This window comes from Leptonotus elevatus, chromosome 1 (assembly GCF_054856555.1).
Source record: "Leptonotus elevatus isolate MCC_2025b chromosome 1, RoL_Lele_1.0, whole genome shotgun sequence".
Lineage (NCBI taxonomy): Eukaryota > Metazoa > Chordata > Actinopteri > Syngnathiformes > Syngnathidae > Leptonotus > Leptonotus elevatus.
Genome location: NC_141239.1, coordinates 40,275,607 through 40,290,390, shown reverse-complemented (window position 1 = coordinate 40,290,390; position 14,784 = coordinate 40,275,607). Strand labels below are relative to the sequence as shown.

The window sequence follows — 14,784 nt, the reverse complement described above, 5'->3', positions numbered from 1 at the left end:
AAATGACTGCATATCTTGCCACTACGATAGTCATTTGTTCCATGCTAGTAAACATCGTAACATAACATCATCACAGCGTTTCAATATAGAACGGACTGTGTAAAAATAAGTTGGTTGGCATGATAAACAAGTTTTACCTTTGTATTATGAGCGTAGCATCTCGTCCCAGAGACTCAGTCAGCGACAAGCATTGAAATCAGCCCCGGTGTAAGGAGGAGAGACAGCATTGACTACATAATGATATAGGTCGTGCGCTGTGAATTCCGGCAAATTTGTCGATTTGATTAACTTGGTAAAAACAGCATGCAGCAGAAGGTAAGGGGCTGTTTTCAAATTAGCGATCTCCAACTAAAGTAAATATTGCGCTCTGAGTCCCGACTAAATGTGCAACTTCGACTGACAGGCGACCTTCGTTTGAAGTAATAGATTCCATGGCTCGATGGGCAATAATAACTTTTAATTTGTAAAATAACAGTCACTAAGTCGCTCCGGGTCACGTCCACTTCCATTCAACAATCATTTCCTTCCGCCGTCCGTCATAGGGCGGTCACGTGATCACATGACGTCGGTGCAAATGGTCAATAGCTACTCTTCTCTCTTTTTTTGCACCACTCATTTTGAAAATTAAGAGAGCAGCTTTGTAAGACCTTGAGAAAACAACTTGGCAAAAAGGTTTTCCTTTTCTCACAAGAGATCCATAAGAAATACACGTAAATGGGTTCAAAATATCCTGGAGTAATGGCCTATTGTTTGAAAATGTTTCTTCTCTCACAGAAGCACACTTATTTGGGTTAGTGGAAGGATATAGTGCTTTCAAAACACGCACCCCAAAGGTTCTAAATGTCTCCAAAGGCGCTGGCGCTGCTAATTATGCAGACATCTTGCTTTAGGAAGGGACAACAAATACAGTAAGTGCTTCTCTTTCCTCCTCCTCACACCAATATAAGAGCCTTGTGCTTTTGTTATAAAATACTGAACAATGCATTTAAAATGCACCCCAATTTGAGATGCGTGTGTTCACTCCCTGCTGCATTGAGCATTATTTGTCTGAAAAGCACGTGGCTTCTCTTTCCTCCACCCAACAATCGACTTCTTCTTAGCCACTGTTTTCTACATGGGGGATTTAAAAAAGTCAATATTCAACTAGTACTTTGAGTGAAAAGATTACAGTGCAATACGTTACATGTTGCATACCGTCATCCTCTTAAAATAATTGCTTTAGTCATTTTTTTGCAAAAAATATTTTTTATGCCTAAATCAATTCAATTTCAATTTTTTGGTGTTTACTGAAAACAACGACTTAAACTGTAACAAATTGATTGTAGGATTTACAAGAAATAACTGGCAAATAGTTGCCAGCTAATTCTTGTAAAATCTCAGTACATGATTGTATTTTTTTTTACATGTACTTACTGTATATAAATTACAGTTACTTACTATATTTACTTTTACAGCAATTCATTGTAATCTAGTTTACAATCGTTTTTGGTATTCTACGTAATTTACAGGAATTTAATGGCATTTATTCCTCAAAAGGGTAGCTGGAGCCTATCCCATCTGGCTTTGGGCAGTGGGTGGGGTACACCCTGAACTGGTTGCCAGCCAATCACAGGGCACAAAGAGACGAACCACCATCCACACTCATAATCACACCTAGGGACAATTCAGAGCGCTCAATTAACCTGCCATGCAAGTCTTTGGAATGTGGGAGGAAACCGGAGTACCCGGAGAAAACCCACGTAGGCACGGGAAGAACATGCAAACTCCACACCAGAGGGCCGAAGCCCGGACTCAATCTCACACCCTCAGCACTGGGAGGTGGACGTGCTAACCAGTCAGCCACCATACCACCTTAGCTAACTACACTAACCTGAGTAGTTAGTACCCTTATTCAATTTGTCAGGAAAACAAAATAATTAAATAGACTGAGTAATGGAGAGTAAGACTAAGGAACGGCTTTCATAAAATAAAAACAGGGGGTTATTTTGATAAGGAAACTAATTTCTGAACACCAGTGTCATATAGCTAAAACAAATCTGCTTGCCATTTGCACACTTATGCCTACGGTTTAGACTTGTTGTACGTTTTAATAGGTATAGTCAAATGTCATAAAAGAAAACTAAGTACCGGTAGGTAATTTCATAAAATAAAACAGTCCTTGGTACATTTTAGGAGTGTCATAATAACACAAGGAAAATAATCTCGAAACACAACGACGGTTAAAATAAATTGTTGCGAGATCGCTTGTGCTGGGACCGGAAGATAGAGTTACAACAACAACAACAAAAGTTAACCAGTCAAACCATAGATGGCACTTATATTTTGAAGTCCAAAGCCGGAAGCGACGTTCCTCTTTCGGCGCACTTGATACATCTCTACCCAGGCGCTTGTTCATGCTGCTGATGTGAATCACGTGTCAGTCAGTGCCTTCTTCACAAATGTACAGGCGCATTTCTCCACGTTTTTTTTTTAGCGGAGAAAGTGACAGAAAGTATTATTGTCTTTCGTATATTCTTCGTTAAACTCAGACCGGTAGACACGAACTAACAGTGTTATAAGGAACGGGCGGTGAACGCATTTTGGTGGGTTGATGTGATTTTTATTTTTATTTTTTTAACAGAGAAAATGTGCGGAGTATTATAATAATTGTCACCTGCACGATGAGGTACGGCTTGGTGGTTCTCTCTGCCGGCTTCTCGGGATTGCTGAGCTTTTGCTTTCTCGCCGTGTCAATTGGAACTGATTATTGGTACATTATCGACGTGAATAAACCAAACTACACAGGCGAGGAGCTGAGTTCCTACTCCGGACTATGGAGAATTAATGAAGGTACGTGCACTTATTGATTGCTGCACTGAAACAAGACACACAAAAAACACACACACTTTATTAAGTTTCAGATGATTTTTAATATCTTTTTCTTTTGCACTGAAATTGAAATTGCTGTGATGTCAACCCATGAGTTGTTTTGAATGGAACGGAGATAATTAAATTGTGATCAGTACTTGGCTGCAGGGAGACCAAAAGAGCCCCTGGGAGGGAATGCTGGCCGGACTGAGATAAATCGGGAGGGTTAGAGTCAGTGAGGACATCCATCTATAAAACCCTATGCGCACCCCAACATAAAAAAAAATAATTTTCTTATCTTGGTAGCGTGTAGAAGTGGCTTTTCAAATACTATTTTTCAATGGACACAACTTGACACTGCACTGAGGCAGAGAGACTCAATGGAAAAACGAACCTCGCTGTCAGGTCCCCCAAACACAAATTCTAGTGAGAAATTGCCAACATGGCTGCAAAATGAAATGGGCAGCACAAATTCCATAGTGATTGACAGCCTGTCTAGAAAAAAATGTGTCACGTTGAAATGTCAATTGTCATGACGCCAAACTTGAATGCAGGCTTTTTTGTTCTTGAATCAAGATATAACATATTTTACACCCTCTTCTTCCCCCTTTTTTTAAAATCACGCTACTGCGGGGCTAGTACTGAGTACAGACCTAGGGGGGTGCAGCGAGGCGAGCAATGGCGAAGAGCCCAGATTGTGGAGAAAATAAATGGAGTCCCTTGAAGACAGTTAAAGCATTGATTGTATTTTCACACATAGTGGCAGCACTTCATCAACAAGCCATCGAATGACATTTAGTGTGGGATCTGTGTATACGGCGCATGCAGCAAACACAAAGGGTCAAGTACTCACCATGGCACTGCAGCTCTGCTTAGCGGTTAAAGCGTCTATGGATGATTTTGCCTAAAAATATCTTTCCACTAGCCTTTTTATTTGGCCATTTATGACTCAAACATCTTCTATTTAGCAGATTAGCACCTTAGTTATTCACAATGGGTACTCCTGCAAGCCTCTGGCCAATAGTTTTCAAACTGGATTTGGGTTTGAATTTCCCTCTCTCTCTCTCTCTGCAGATTTGACATCATGCGCACAGTGTGCACGTGAAGAAGGGTGCATGTAGTTTCATTTTTCGGACTCATGTGGCAGTAGCAGTTTTAAAAAAATTTTTTTGCATTGAGCAGCTTTAAATTTAGCACAAAAGTTATTTCATGTAAGGCATCGCTTGAAAGTGGCAGATCTTCACCAAGACGAGCTGCTAAGTCATATCCGGTGTCGAGGGCGGTCTTATGAAAATTAGGTGTTAGATCACCATCCATCAAAATTCAAAATGTCTCACTCATGAATACAATTTAAAAAATAATCATAACAAAAGATTTGTTGGTTGTTTAATTTCACACTGAAACACTGCACTCCAGAAATCCAACCATTTCTATACAAGTCTGGTCAAAATATGCTACTCATCAAAAGTTATTGGGATTTTGGCGTACAATTACAGGATAAAACGAGTTGCGCAATTACCTTGAAGGTATTTTCACATTGCACTTATGTTCTCGAACAAGGAGCTGAAGGGAACATTTCTCAATATGTGTTTGAGCCATGAATCGACATAATAGATATGTAACCTTAAATGTATCAAAAATTCTAAATTAATTTGTCATCCCTTCCAAAGTGAATACTGTCTTCCAAGATTGTAAAGATTAGAGCCACTAATGTAATGTTATTCAGTGTATGGGGCTTTTACGATCACCGATCAGGTCTGTTGTGTTACAAGTCCATTCTCTTTCGAATATTTCCTCTTGACATTTTCAGGATCAAACAAGAGTTCCGTCATCCCTTCCTTTACGGCAAACATGAACTCCCTGTCTGAAGTGGAGAGGCACCTTCTTGGTGAGTGCGCATGTTTTTGTTGTTGTTCTTAAACCAGCTGCCACTGGTTTGTTTGAAAGAAGACAAAAGGAAAATGACAAATACAAAATGCTGGTTGCAACTTGCAATGTCACTAAAAGCATCTGAGGGTTTCTTAAAGGAGCAGTTTCACCATCAGCAATTTCAGACATTCAAAATGTTAGTATGATTATGAAAATAGAATTAACGGTGCTCAAAATCACTCATTTGATCAAAAATAAAACAATGCAAAAAATGATGTGAATAAAGTATCATTTTAACCCCTGTATTAGACACACAGAGTAGAGTGAGGGACATGCCAAAATGACGTCCGTACAATTAAAAAAAGTTGTGTAAAATCAAGGAAGCAACTGTGCTGGCGTGTTTGTAAATTTTGACCTCAGTTTTGTTAGTCTGCTGAGTTTTCATAATGATTCTGATGAGAACACCAAAGACACCTAAATGTTATATTGACCTATCTGTCTTGACTTACCATATAGTGCTCCACTTAGCTCCATCTTTTGGATGTAGTTGGTCACTGCCCCCATTTGTCCTAGATACAAGTAAACTGTAACGACAAAGAGTGAAAATCATACGTTCCGTTCCGTCTTCAATTTCCGCTTATCCGGGATCGGGTCGCGGGGGCAGCAGCTTTAGCAGGGAAGCCCAGACTTCCCTCTCCCCAGCCACTTCAGCCAGCTCCTCTGAAGGGATCCCAAGGCGTTCCCAGGCCAGCAGAGAGACGTAGTCTCTCCAGCGTGTCCTGGGTCGTCCCCGGGGCCTCCCGCCGGTAGGACATGCCTAGAAGAACACCTCCCCAGGGAGGCGTCCAGGAGGCATCCGAACCAGATGCCCGAGCCACCTCAACTGGCTCCTCTCAACGCGGAGGAGTAGCGGCTCAACGCTGAGTCCCTCCCGGATGACCGAGCTTCTCACCCTATCTCTAAGGGAGAGCCCGGCTACCCTGAGGAGGAAACTCATTTCGGCCGCTTGTATCCGGAATCTTGTTCTTTCGGTCACAACCCACAGCTCGTGGCCATAGGTGAGGGCAGGAACGTAGATCGACCGGTAAATCGAGAGCTTTGCCTTTCGGCTCAGCTCCTTCTTCACCACAACGGACCGACCGATATAGCGTCCGCATCACTGCAGACGCTGCACCGATCCGTCTGTCGATCTCCCGCTCTAACCTACCCTCACTCGTGAACAAGACCCCAAGATACTTGAACTCCTCCACTTGGGGCAGGATCTCATCCCCGACCCGGAGAGGGCACTCCACCTTTTTCCGACTGAGGACCATGGTCTCGGATTTGGAGGTGCTGATCCTCATCCCAACCGCTTCACACTCGGCTGCGGACCGCTCCAGTGAGTGCTGGATAATCACGGCTTGAAGAAGCCAACAGCACCACATCATCTGCAAAAAGCAGAGATGCAATGGTGAGGCCACCAAACCGGACCCCCTCAATGCTTCGGCTACGCCTAGAATTCTGTCCGTAAAAGTTATGAACAAAATCGATGACAAAGGGCAACCTTGGCGGAGTCCAACCCTCACAGGAAACAAATTCGACTTACTGCCGGCAATGCGGACCAAACTCTGACATCGGTCGTACAGGGACCGAATAGCCCATATCAGGGGGCTCGGTACCCCATACTCCCGAAGCAACCCCTACAGGACTCCCCGAGGGACACGGTCAAACGCCTTCTCCAAGTCCACAAAGCACATGTGGACTGGTTGGGTGAACTCCCACGCACCCTCGAGAACCCTGCTGAGGGTGTAGAGCTGGTCCACTGTTCCACGGCCAGGACGAAAACCACACTGCTCCTCCTGAATCCGAGATTCGACTTCCCGACGGACCCTCCTCTCCAGCACCCCTGAATAGACCTTACCTGGGAGGCTGAGGAGTGTGATCCCTCTAAAGTTGGAACACACCCTCCAATCCCCCTTCTTAAAAAGGGGAACCACCACCTCGGTCTGCCAATCCAGAGGCACTGTCCCTGATGTCCACGCGATGTTGTAGAGACGTGTCAACCACGACAGCCCCACAACATCCAGAGCCTTTAGGAACTCCGGGCGGTTCTCATCCACCCGCGAGGCCCTGCCACCGAGAAGCTTTCCAACCACCTCAGTGACTTCGACCCCAGAGATAGGGGAGCCCACCTCAGAGTCCCCAGACCCTGCTTCATCAAAATAAGGCGTGTCGGTGGAATTGAGGAGGTCTTTGAAGTATTCTCCCCACCGATTCACGACATCCCGAGTCGAGGTCAACGGCACCCCATCTCCACTATACACAGTGTTAATGGCGCACTGCTTTCCTCTCCTGAGACGCCGGATGGTGGACCAGAATTTCCTCGAAGCCGTCCGGAAGTCGTTTTCCATGGCCTCACCGAACTCCTCCCATGTCCGAGTTTTTGCCTCAGCGACCGCCGAAGCCGCATTCCGCTTGGCCAGCCGGTACCCGTCAGCAGCCTCCGTAGTCCCACAGGCCAAAAAGGACCAATAGGACTCCTTCTTCAGCTTGACGGCATCCCTTACCGCTGGTGTCCACCGGCGGGTTCGAGCATTGCCGCCACGACAGGCACCAACCACCTTACGGCCACAGCTCCGATCTGCCGCCTCAACAATGGAAGCGCGGAACATGGTCCACTCGGACTCAATGTCCCCCGCCTCCCTTGGCACAAGGGAGAAGCCGGAGGTGAGTGTTGAAACTCTTTCTGACAGGGGATTCTGCCAGATGTTCCCAGCAGACCTCACAATACGTTTGGGTCTGCCTGGTCGGACCAGCATCTTACCCCGCCATCGAAGCCAACACAGCACCAGGCGGTGATCAGTTGACAGCTCCGCCCCTCTCTTAACCCAAGTGTACAACACATACGGCCTAGTCGGGGGGCAATGAGTATGCCCACACCTGCTCTGCGCCTCTCACCGTGGGCGACTCCAGAGTGGAAGAGGGTTCAGCCCCTCTCGAGAGGATTGGTACCATAACCCAAGCCATATGTGGAGGCGAGTCCGACTATATCTTGTCGGAACTTCTCAGCCTCGCACACCAGCTCGGACTCCTTCCCCGCCAGAGAGGTGACAATCCATGTTCCAAGAGTTAGTTTCAGTAGCCGGGGGTCGGACCGCCAAGGCCAACTCACTGCGCACCCGACCCCTTTGGCCCCTTCCACCGGTGATGAGCCCATGGGAAGAGGGACCCACGTTGCCTTTTCGGGCTGTGGTATAGGCCCGGCCACCAGATGCTCGCCTTCGAGCCCCACCTCCAGGCCTAGCTCCAGAGTGGGGCCCCGGTGACCCGCGTCCGGGCAAGGGAAACGAAGATCCAAAGTTTGTGTTCATCATTGGGGTCATTTGAGCCATGCTTTGTCTGGTCCCTCACCTAGGACCTGTTTGCCATGGGTGGCCCTACCAGGGGCATGAAGCCCCGGACAACATAGCTCCGAGGCTCATTGGGACACGCAAACCCCTCCACCACGATAAGGTGATGACTCAAGGAGGGGAAAAAATCATACGTGCACATCTTTATTTGGATCCTCACCAATTACAGTACATAATGGGCTCACTCTGGGCACATCAAAAACGGATTGACTTTGAAACAGAAGACAACAAGCAACAGCTTCCTCTTCCATCTGAGGTAATTATATTCTAGAATGGATAATTGAACAATTGAAATCAGTTCCATTTTCTGCTTGGAGCATTCAGATTCTCCCCAATTGTCTATTATTAGAACAAAAAGATCCCCAGGGTGCAAACAAGAACAAATAGGAATCCCATACTGTTGTGATTAATGTGTGTTCACGTGATAAATGTGTGTGTTTTCAGAGCTGCACAAGGCGGTGGTCATCATATTGCCGATGAGCTTGGTGCTGCTGGTGTTTGGTTGGATTTTCGGCCTCGTCAGTTCGTTGGCCTGCAGCCCGAAGCTACTGACCGGAACCGCATTCTACTTTCTCATCTGCAGTACGTTCACATGCCAAATTTATTTTCCCCTTTTCTGAACCAGCATTGGTACTGTGTAGTGCGTGGGCTGAGGCAAATGCCTTGTTTGCATCTACACGTAGAGAACCTTGAGAATCCACCTTTTAACGCCGCACTACGAAGTAAATTATTTTTTTTCCCTTGAGACAGCTACCAGAGTCACAATTCAGCCCTGCCAATACTATGCTAATGTCAGTACATTTTGTTGGCAAATTGAAAGTGAACAGGTGGCATATATTACAGTTGGCTGAAGTATTAGTCACTAAATCAGTTTTACAACGGCGCCATCTTGGGTTGCGAACAGTAAACACGGCAACTGATTTCATGGACTTGACTTGTTATACATACTGGAAGATATGTTTTAATACTTCATTTTGGTTGACTTTAATGTATCCATGGTGGTATGCCGCGGAACATTTGCAATATTGGCGAGTTAGTCAATAAAATTGATTAACTCATTCACTCCCAGCCATTTTCACTGAATCAATTCCCTTCGGTCTCAGCTGTTTGACTGGATTTTGACTGGTTTTGCAAGGCCCACAGAATATTGTGTTCTATTGCTATAAAAACATGGAACCTACCAAAAGAAAGTTTAGTCTCTTCTTTCATCAGGAAAAAAAGTACATTTCTATCTGTTTTCGTTTTAATTCAATTAGCATTAGAATATAACTAAGTATTATCATTATTCACAAATCTGTTTAAAACAGGGATTTCTTATATTCTGCTGCCACCTGCTGGCCGTTTTGGTAATAACTAGCATTGCTTCATGCATTCTCTTCAGTTCAGAGGCTGCATCAAAGCCTTCTGTGTGCTCTAGCAAGAAAATACATTACAACACGTATAAATACGTCTTTGGGAGCATGATAACATTTAAAATACAACATATTTATACATTTTTGGGAGCAAATGAGTTAATCACCAAGCCCTACTCATACTTCAAGGTAGCTCTGTAGTTAAATATATGTTACAAAAAGATTGGCTCTTGCTGTGGGGCCTCTATTGCTCGATTTTGGATTCATAGGTTTCTGTCAACAAAACACAGTAACGAGGACTGCCGTGCTGCTAAATGGTCATATAATAATGAGTTTTCATCAGCAGTCGTACTTGTTTTTCTTCTGGCAAGGTTTCATGCAGCGGCTGAGTACTATAGGCACTGTCCATGAAAATTGTCAAGAGAAATTTGTATTTGGTGGGAGAGCGGCAATGGTTGCACATAAATGCACAAATCTGTCAGACAGAGAAGGCTCCTCACTTTTCCATCTTCCAGGGCACAGACACTTCATTTCATGCACAGCATCTATTTGTCTGTACTATGCACACTTCTAACAGTGTGCAACAAAAGACTGCATATGCCTTTTCAAATCTTGTGCAGATCAGCTGATGGGTTTTAATAATGTTATTTTTTCCAAAGTCTCTAGAAAGCTTATTTCCATGGTGTCCGTTGTGTTAAGAATACTTGTTTTTCTGGGCTCCAAAGGTCTTTGAAAGCATTACCGTGACGCCTCATGCTGCAAAACTTAATGCCATTTGCATTTTAGCATTCGAAAATCAGACCGCAATCAAATGTTGCTTTCTAACTCCTTGAGAGATGCCACGATTATCGCTTTCCTTTTTGTTATAATCAAGAAGCACGTGCTACATCAAGGGAACAATTTGCCTGCAACTCCAACCCCACCACCCAAGAAACGGCTCCCTTGTGGTAAATTGAATAGAATAGGTTCTCACTCTGCATTCAAGCGCTGTCTGCCACCCGTGATTGTCATGCAAGACAGCCGAGTCGTCCAAAGAGGTCAAAGATGATATTACGCTGATGAATGACAGACTTAATGGGAAAGCTAATCCTTCAAATAATGAGTGTCCGTTTTTGTTTTAATTAGCCTGCAATTGAGGACACATGGCTTGATTTGTTTTGGAAATGTTTTCTTTTTTTATTATTATTTTTAGAAAGGGTTACTGATGACTAATTTCTATACAGAAAACTGCAAGTAATTGATGCCCCCCTCCCAAAAAATACTTGTAATTTGATAGACGAATTCATTTGTTTGTAAGTGTAATCCAACCTTGTACAGCCATCGTGGATTGTATTTGTCAAGTACGATATTCAAGGCATGGGAGAAAGTCGAGCCCAGCTCGCCTGTGGGATTCAGGTTTGTAAATCACCGATGGAACATTGCATTGCTTAGTATTTTAAGTCAGCAAAGCTTTTACGTAGCAGATAACGATTAGGTGGTGAATCTCATCCTATCATGTCAATAAGTAGGCGGAAATGTCAACATGTTGGAAATCGGTATAAGCACCTCACAACATAGCCATGTTGTTGGCTCTACATTGTGGCATCCTAGGGTATAACAGAAAAAACAAAAACTGAATAGGTGATTTTTTTTTCCAGCAAATAGCTGAGCACAGGTTCCACAGTAAAAAATTATGTCTTTTTCATCTGTCCAGGTCTCTTCACCTTGACTGGGGTAAGCCTCTACATCGACTACTCCAACAAGGCCATGAAGGAGTTCCAGCGGGTCGTGGCCTCCGAAGAACTGGCTTTTGTGAGCGTGTGGTTTGGCTGGTCTTTCGCCATGGCGTGGATGTCCTTCGCACTGGAGCTCTCCGTTGGCCTGCTTCTCCTGTTGGCCGCCAAAGTCACCCAGATGAAAGGACGTTACGACTGTGGCGTCGCCGTCACTTTGTGAATGACAAAAGTCGGCAGGTATTGCAGTTGACCTTTCGTTAAGCCGCGCCCCCTTCAGAAGGCAGAATGGCCAATCATAGCAGGGCACACAACAGAGATCCTACACTTTCCATGGTGGCACTCTGTTGACCACAATCCATTTATTTTCTAGACTGGTCGCCAGCCAATCAAACAAGTTGTGTCTCTCCTTAAGGATGAATACATTACTGAGATTTAAACTCCAACCTTTGAAATGAAAGGCGGGCTTTCTAACCACTAGCTCACCATGCTGCTTAGAATACAGTTTTAATTACATTTTTATTTATTGAAACCATTTTCTATTGTTGAGTTTACAAAAGCCCAAACTAACTCAGACAAATTAAAGCTCCTGATAAAGCACAGCACACCCTTCTGCCTGCTACTGTCATTTCCTCCCAAAATTTGATAATGCTCCTCCAGGGAGTGCGCACTGTCAGTTGCCGGAGCGTGATGCTAGCAACGGTTACCAAGGGGGGGGCTGGCAGATCTTAGTGAAAGGTCAATACGTATAAGAAAAAAAGTGCTACAAAGCCCACCTTATTCTATGTGAATACTGTACAATTAGTTCAGTTTTATTTGTCATTGCGTGTGGATGTATTGTATGTTTAATTGATTTTAATTTCTTATTGTGTATAAATGTGTTGTACATTCAGTTTGGTTTTATTATTGTATGTAAACGTATTGTACATTCAGTTCAGTTTTACTGTACTGATCCTTTCACAAATCCATGTGTAATTATAGTTATACCAGCAGGCGAAAACAGCAGAAGTGATACAGTAATAATAACTGTAATCAATTGTGTTGCACTTCAATCAAACTGTCAGGGTAGATGTGTTATGAGTTTGCGTCATGTGTAAATAGGATTTCAATGTAAACAGACGAAAGGAAGGGGCTTAGTGCATCATGGGAAATCACCGCATTGGTCTAGGTCTAACCAAGCATGAAGCAACACAAACAATAAGCTAAAGACAGTTGCAAGATTTGAAATGGAAGATTGCTTACTTGTATTATTACTGTAAAATGCAAATAATGGCAATAACGGTGGTCTGAGGACAGACCCCTGTGGAATCTCACGACTGATTTGTCATTCCACATGCTGTTTTGCCACAAAAATGTTCCAATCCTCAAAGGTAGTCAATGATGTCCAAAGCATGTGAAGTTCGAAAGGGATCATTTCAGCCAAGAAGTCGCAAAAAGACATTTTGAATTTGTTTTCGTAGATGGAAGTTGAATGCAGAATCCTGCTAAAATAAATAAATACATAATATCGAGTTTGATGAAAGCCAGTGCAGACAAGACTGTTTGTTGGCAGCTTTCTGGTGTGTTTAATGGAAAAATTGGTAAATTTTGTTTCAGTGTGTATTTATCTTGTGATAAAGTCGTTGTAACTTAACATAAGTTATTCAAATATATTGGAATGTTACATGTTTACTATCATTCTTTTAGATTGGTTAATGTTTTTTTTTTGTTGAAATGTGTTTTTAGTGTTCTGTAAAGATGAAGCACTAAACAAACAACATCAGGGAAGGCTACTAATCCAAAGCCTCTTCTTCAACTGTTTTGGGTCACATTTCACATTCACCTAGATCAGGGGTCTGAAACCTGTGGCTCTGGAGCCAAATTAGGCTCTTTAGTCCCTAAAGAGTCATATCTATTAAAAAAAAAAATTTGTATAAATGATCTTTTTTTCATATTTATTTTATTTTTTTAAATAGAATATTCTTTGAATGAATTAACATTTCCATATTTAAAAAAAATATGAATAATTAAATATTTAAAAAATGTCATAGAGTCCAAATTTATAAGTTGTCAGAAAAAGAGAGACAAAAGGTAGATGAAAAAGTTTTTTAAAAATAAAATACAAATGTCCAACAAGTGAACATACAATGTCCAAAAAGGAAGAAGAATAACATAAAATTACCACATACAGTAATGTTACACAAATTTACACCAAAAAAAGCAATACAAAAAAAGCCAGGACATTTATTTTTTAAAAGGCAAAAAAGAATATGTTCAAAAAGTAACCATAACATGTCCAAAAAAAGAAGAAGAGAGGCAGAAAATCACCCTAATATGTACATTGAATTGCCAAAATGTTAGAAATTTGACAGAAAGGTATGAAGTCTAATAAATTAGTGTGTGTGGGGGGGGGGGGGGGGGGGTGGTGTATATCCCAAAACTGAAGACGAAAGGTTGAAGAAAATGAATCTCAAAGTATGTTGCATATTTGTGTTATGGTGCAGCTTTAATTAGCCCTCAGTACATTAGATGAACAATAACACAATGTTTCATTCATCACAATGTTCAAAGATTTTGCGGCTCCAGACAGATTTTTTTGTTATTTATTTGGCCTAAAATGGCTCTTTTGACAGGAAAGGTTGCTGACCCCCGACCTACATGAATCACAACAATCCAACCATTAAAATATAAACAAGACTCATTTTTGGATGGTTTTAGGGTCGAAGAATTATGACCAAATATGTTCATGTTTCTTGGTGTTGAATGTCACGTAAAATAACATTTCATGTGTAATATAGAAAATTATGGGTCAAGTGGGCTTTGATGTTTGTGCAGAGTTGAGGATAAAGCATCAAAAGAAAATATTGTTGTATTTTTTTCAAATATAAACTTTCATGATGATGAATGGGAATGAAACATTTATGTTCCCGCATAAAACAAGCATCAAAATCAAAAGTAATCAAAAAGTACTGGAAGTGCAAGAATACAGCATTTCCCATAAAAAATAGCAGTTGTTACTTTTCTGCTTCTGGCCAGCATCAACTACTCTTTGGCTAACATGACGCCTTTCTTACGGCATTGCAGAACATACAAAGAAGGGAGTTTGTAAACAAAAAGTTGTTTGTTACGTTGTAAAGAAAAATTTGACTGTTGCATATTTGCAATGATGAATTAGTGGGGTTTCATTCATAAGGAAAACTAGGAATAGCTGATGGTTCAAGCACTGAGCCCTGTGGAACGTCACTAGTGATTTGTATTGTTCTGATTGTGAACAATAATTAATTTCCACATGGGTGAGAGAGTGATGAAACGTGCTATTCAATGATGCAAGAAGCAATGATGTTGGGTGAAGGCTGCCTTAATATACTTGACATAATACATAAGCTGTCTGCATGGTCATTATTCTATTTATGAGATGTGTGTGGGGACGCAACTCTCTCTGAATGGACCCCCTGCTTCGACTTTGATAAAAGCGGCTTAATGTACAGCACAATGGAGGAGAAAGTATAAAGCACACTGCGTAACACACCGCCATCTTTGTCACCATCACTGGTGACCTTCACCTGCTTTCCGGGCGTTTATTTCTATAGACAATGAACAAACCCTCTGCTCCACTTTATCTCCACATTGCAGCTT

The 14,784-nt window shown here is 42.6% G+C and overlaps 1 protein-coding gene across 1 annotated transcript; it reads left to right on the top strand.

The window, feature by feature from the left end:
* The first annotated feature begins 2,378 nt into the window (after window positions 1-2,378).
* On the top strand, window positions 2,379-14,660 carry LOC147182167 (transmembrane protein 235). The gene is made up of 5 exons (XM_086079808.1): window positions 2,379-2,829; window positions 4,658-4,735; window positions 8,550-8,687; window positions 11,151-13,524; window positions 13,602-14,660. Exons 1-4 carry the CDS (start codon window positions 2,661-2,663, stop codon window positions 11,390-11,392), a joined length of 627 nt encoding a protein of 208 aa, XP_085935934.1. The 5' UTR covers window positions 2,379-2,660; the 3' UTR covers window positions 11,393-13,524; window positions 13,602-14,660.
* The last annotated feature ends 124 nt before the right edge of the window (window positions 14,661-14,784 follow it).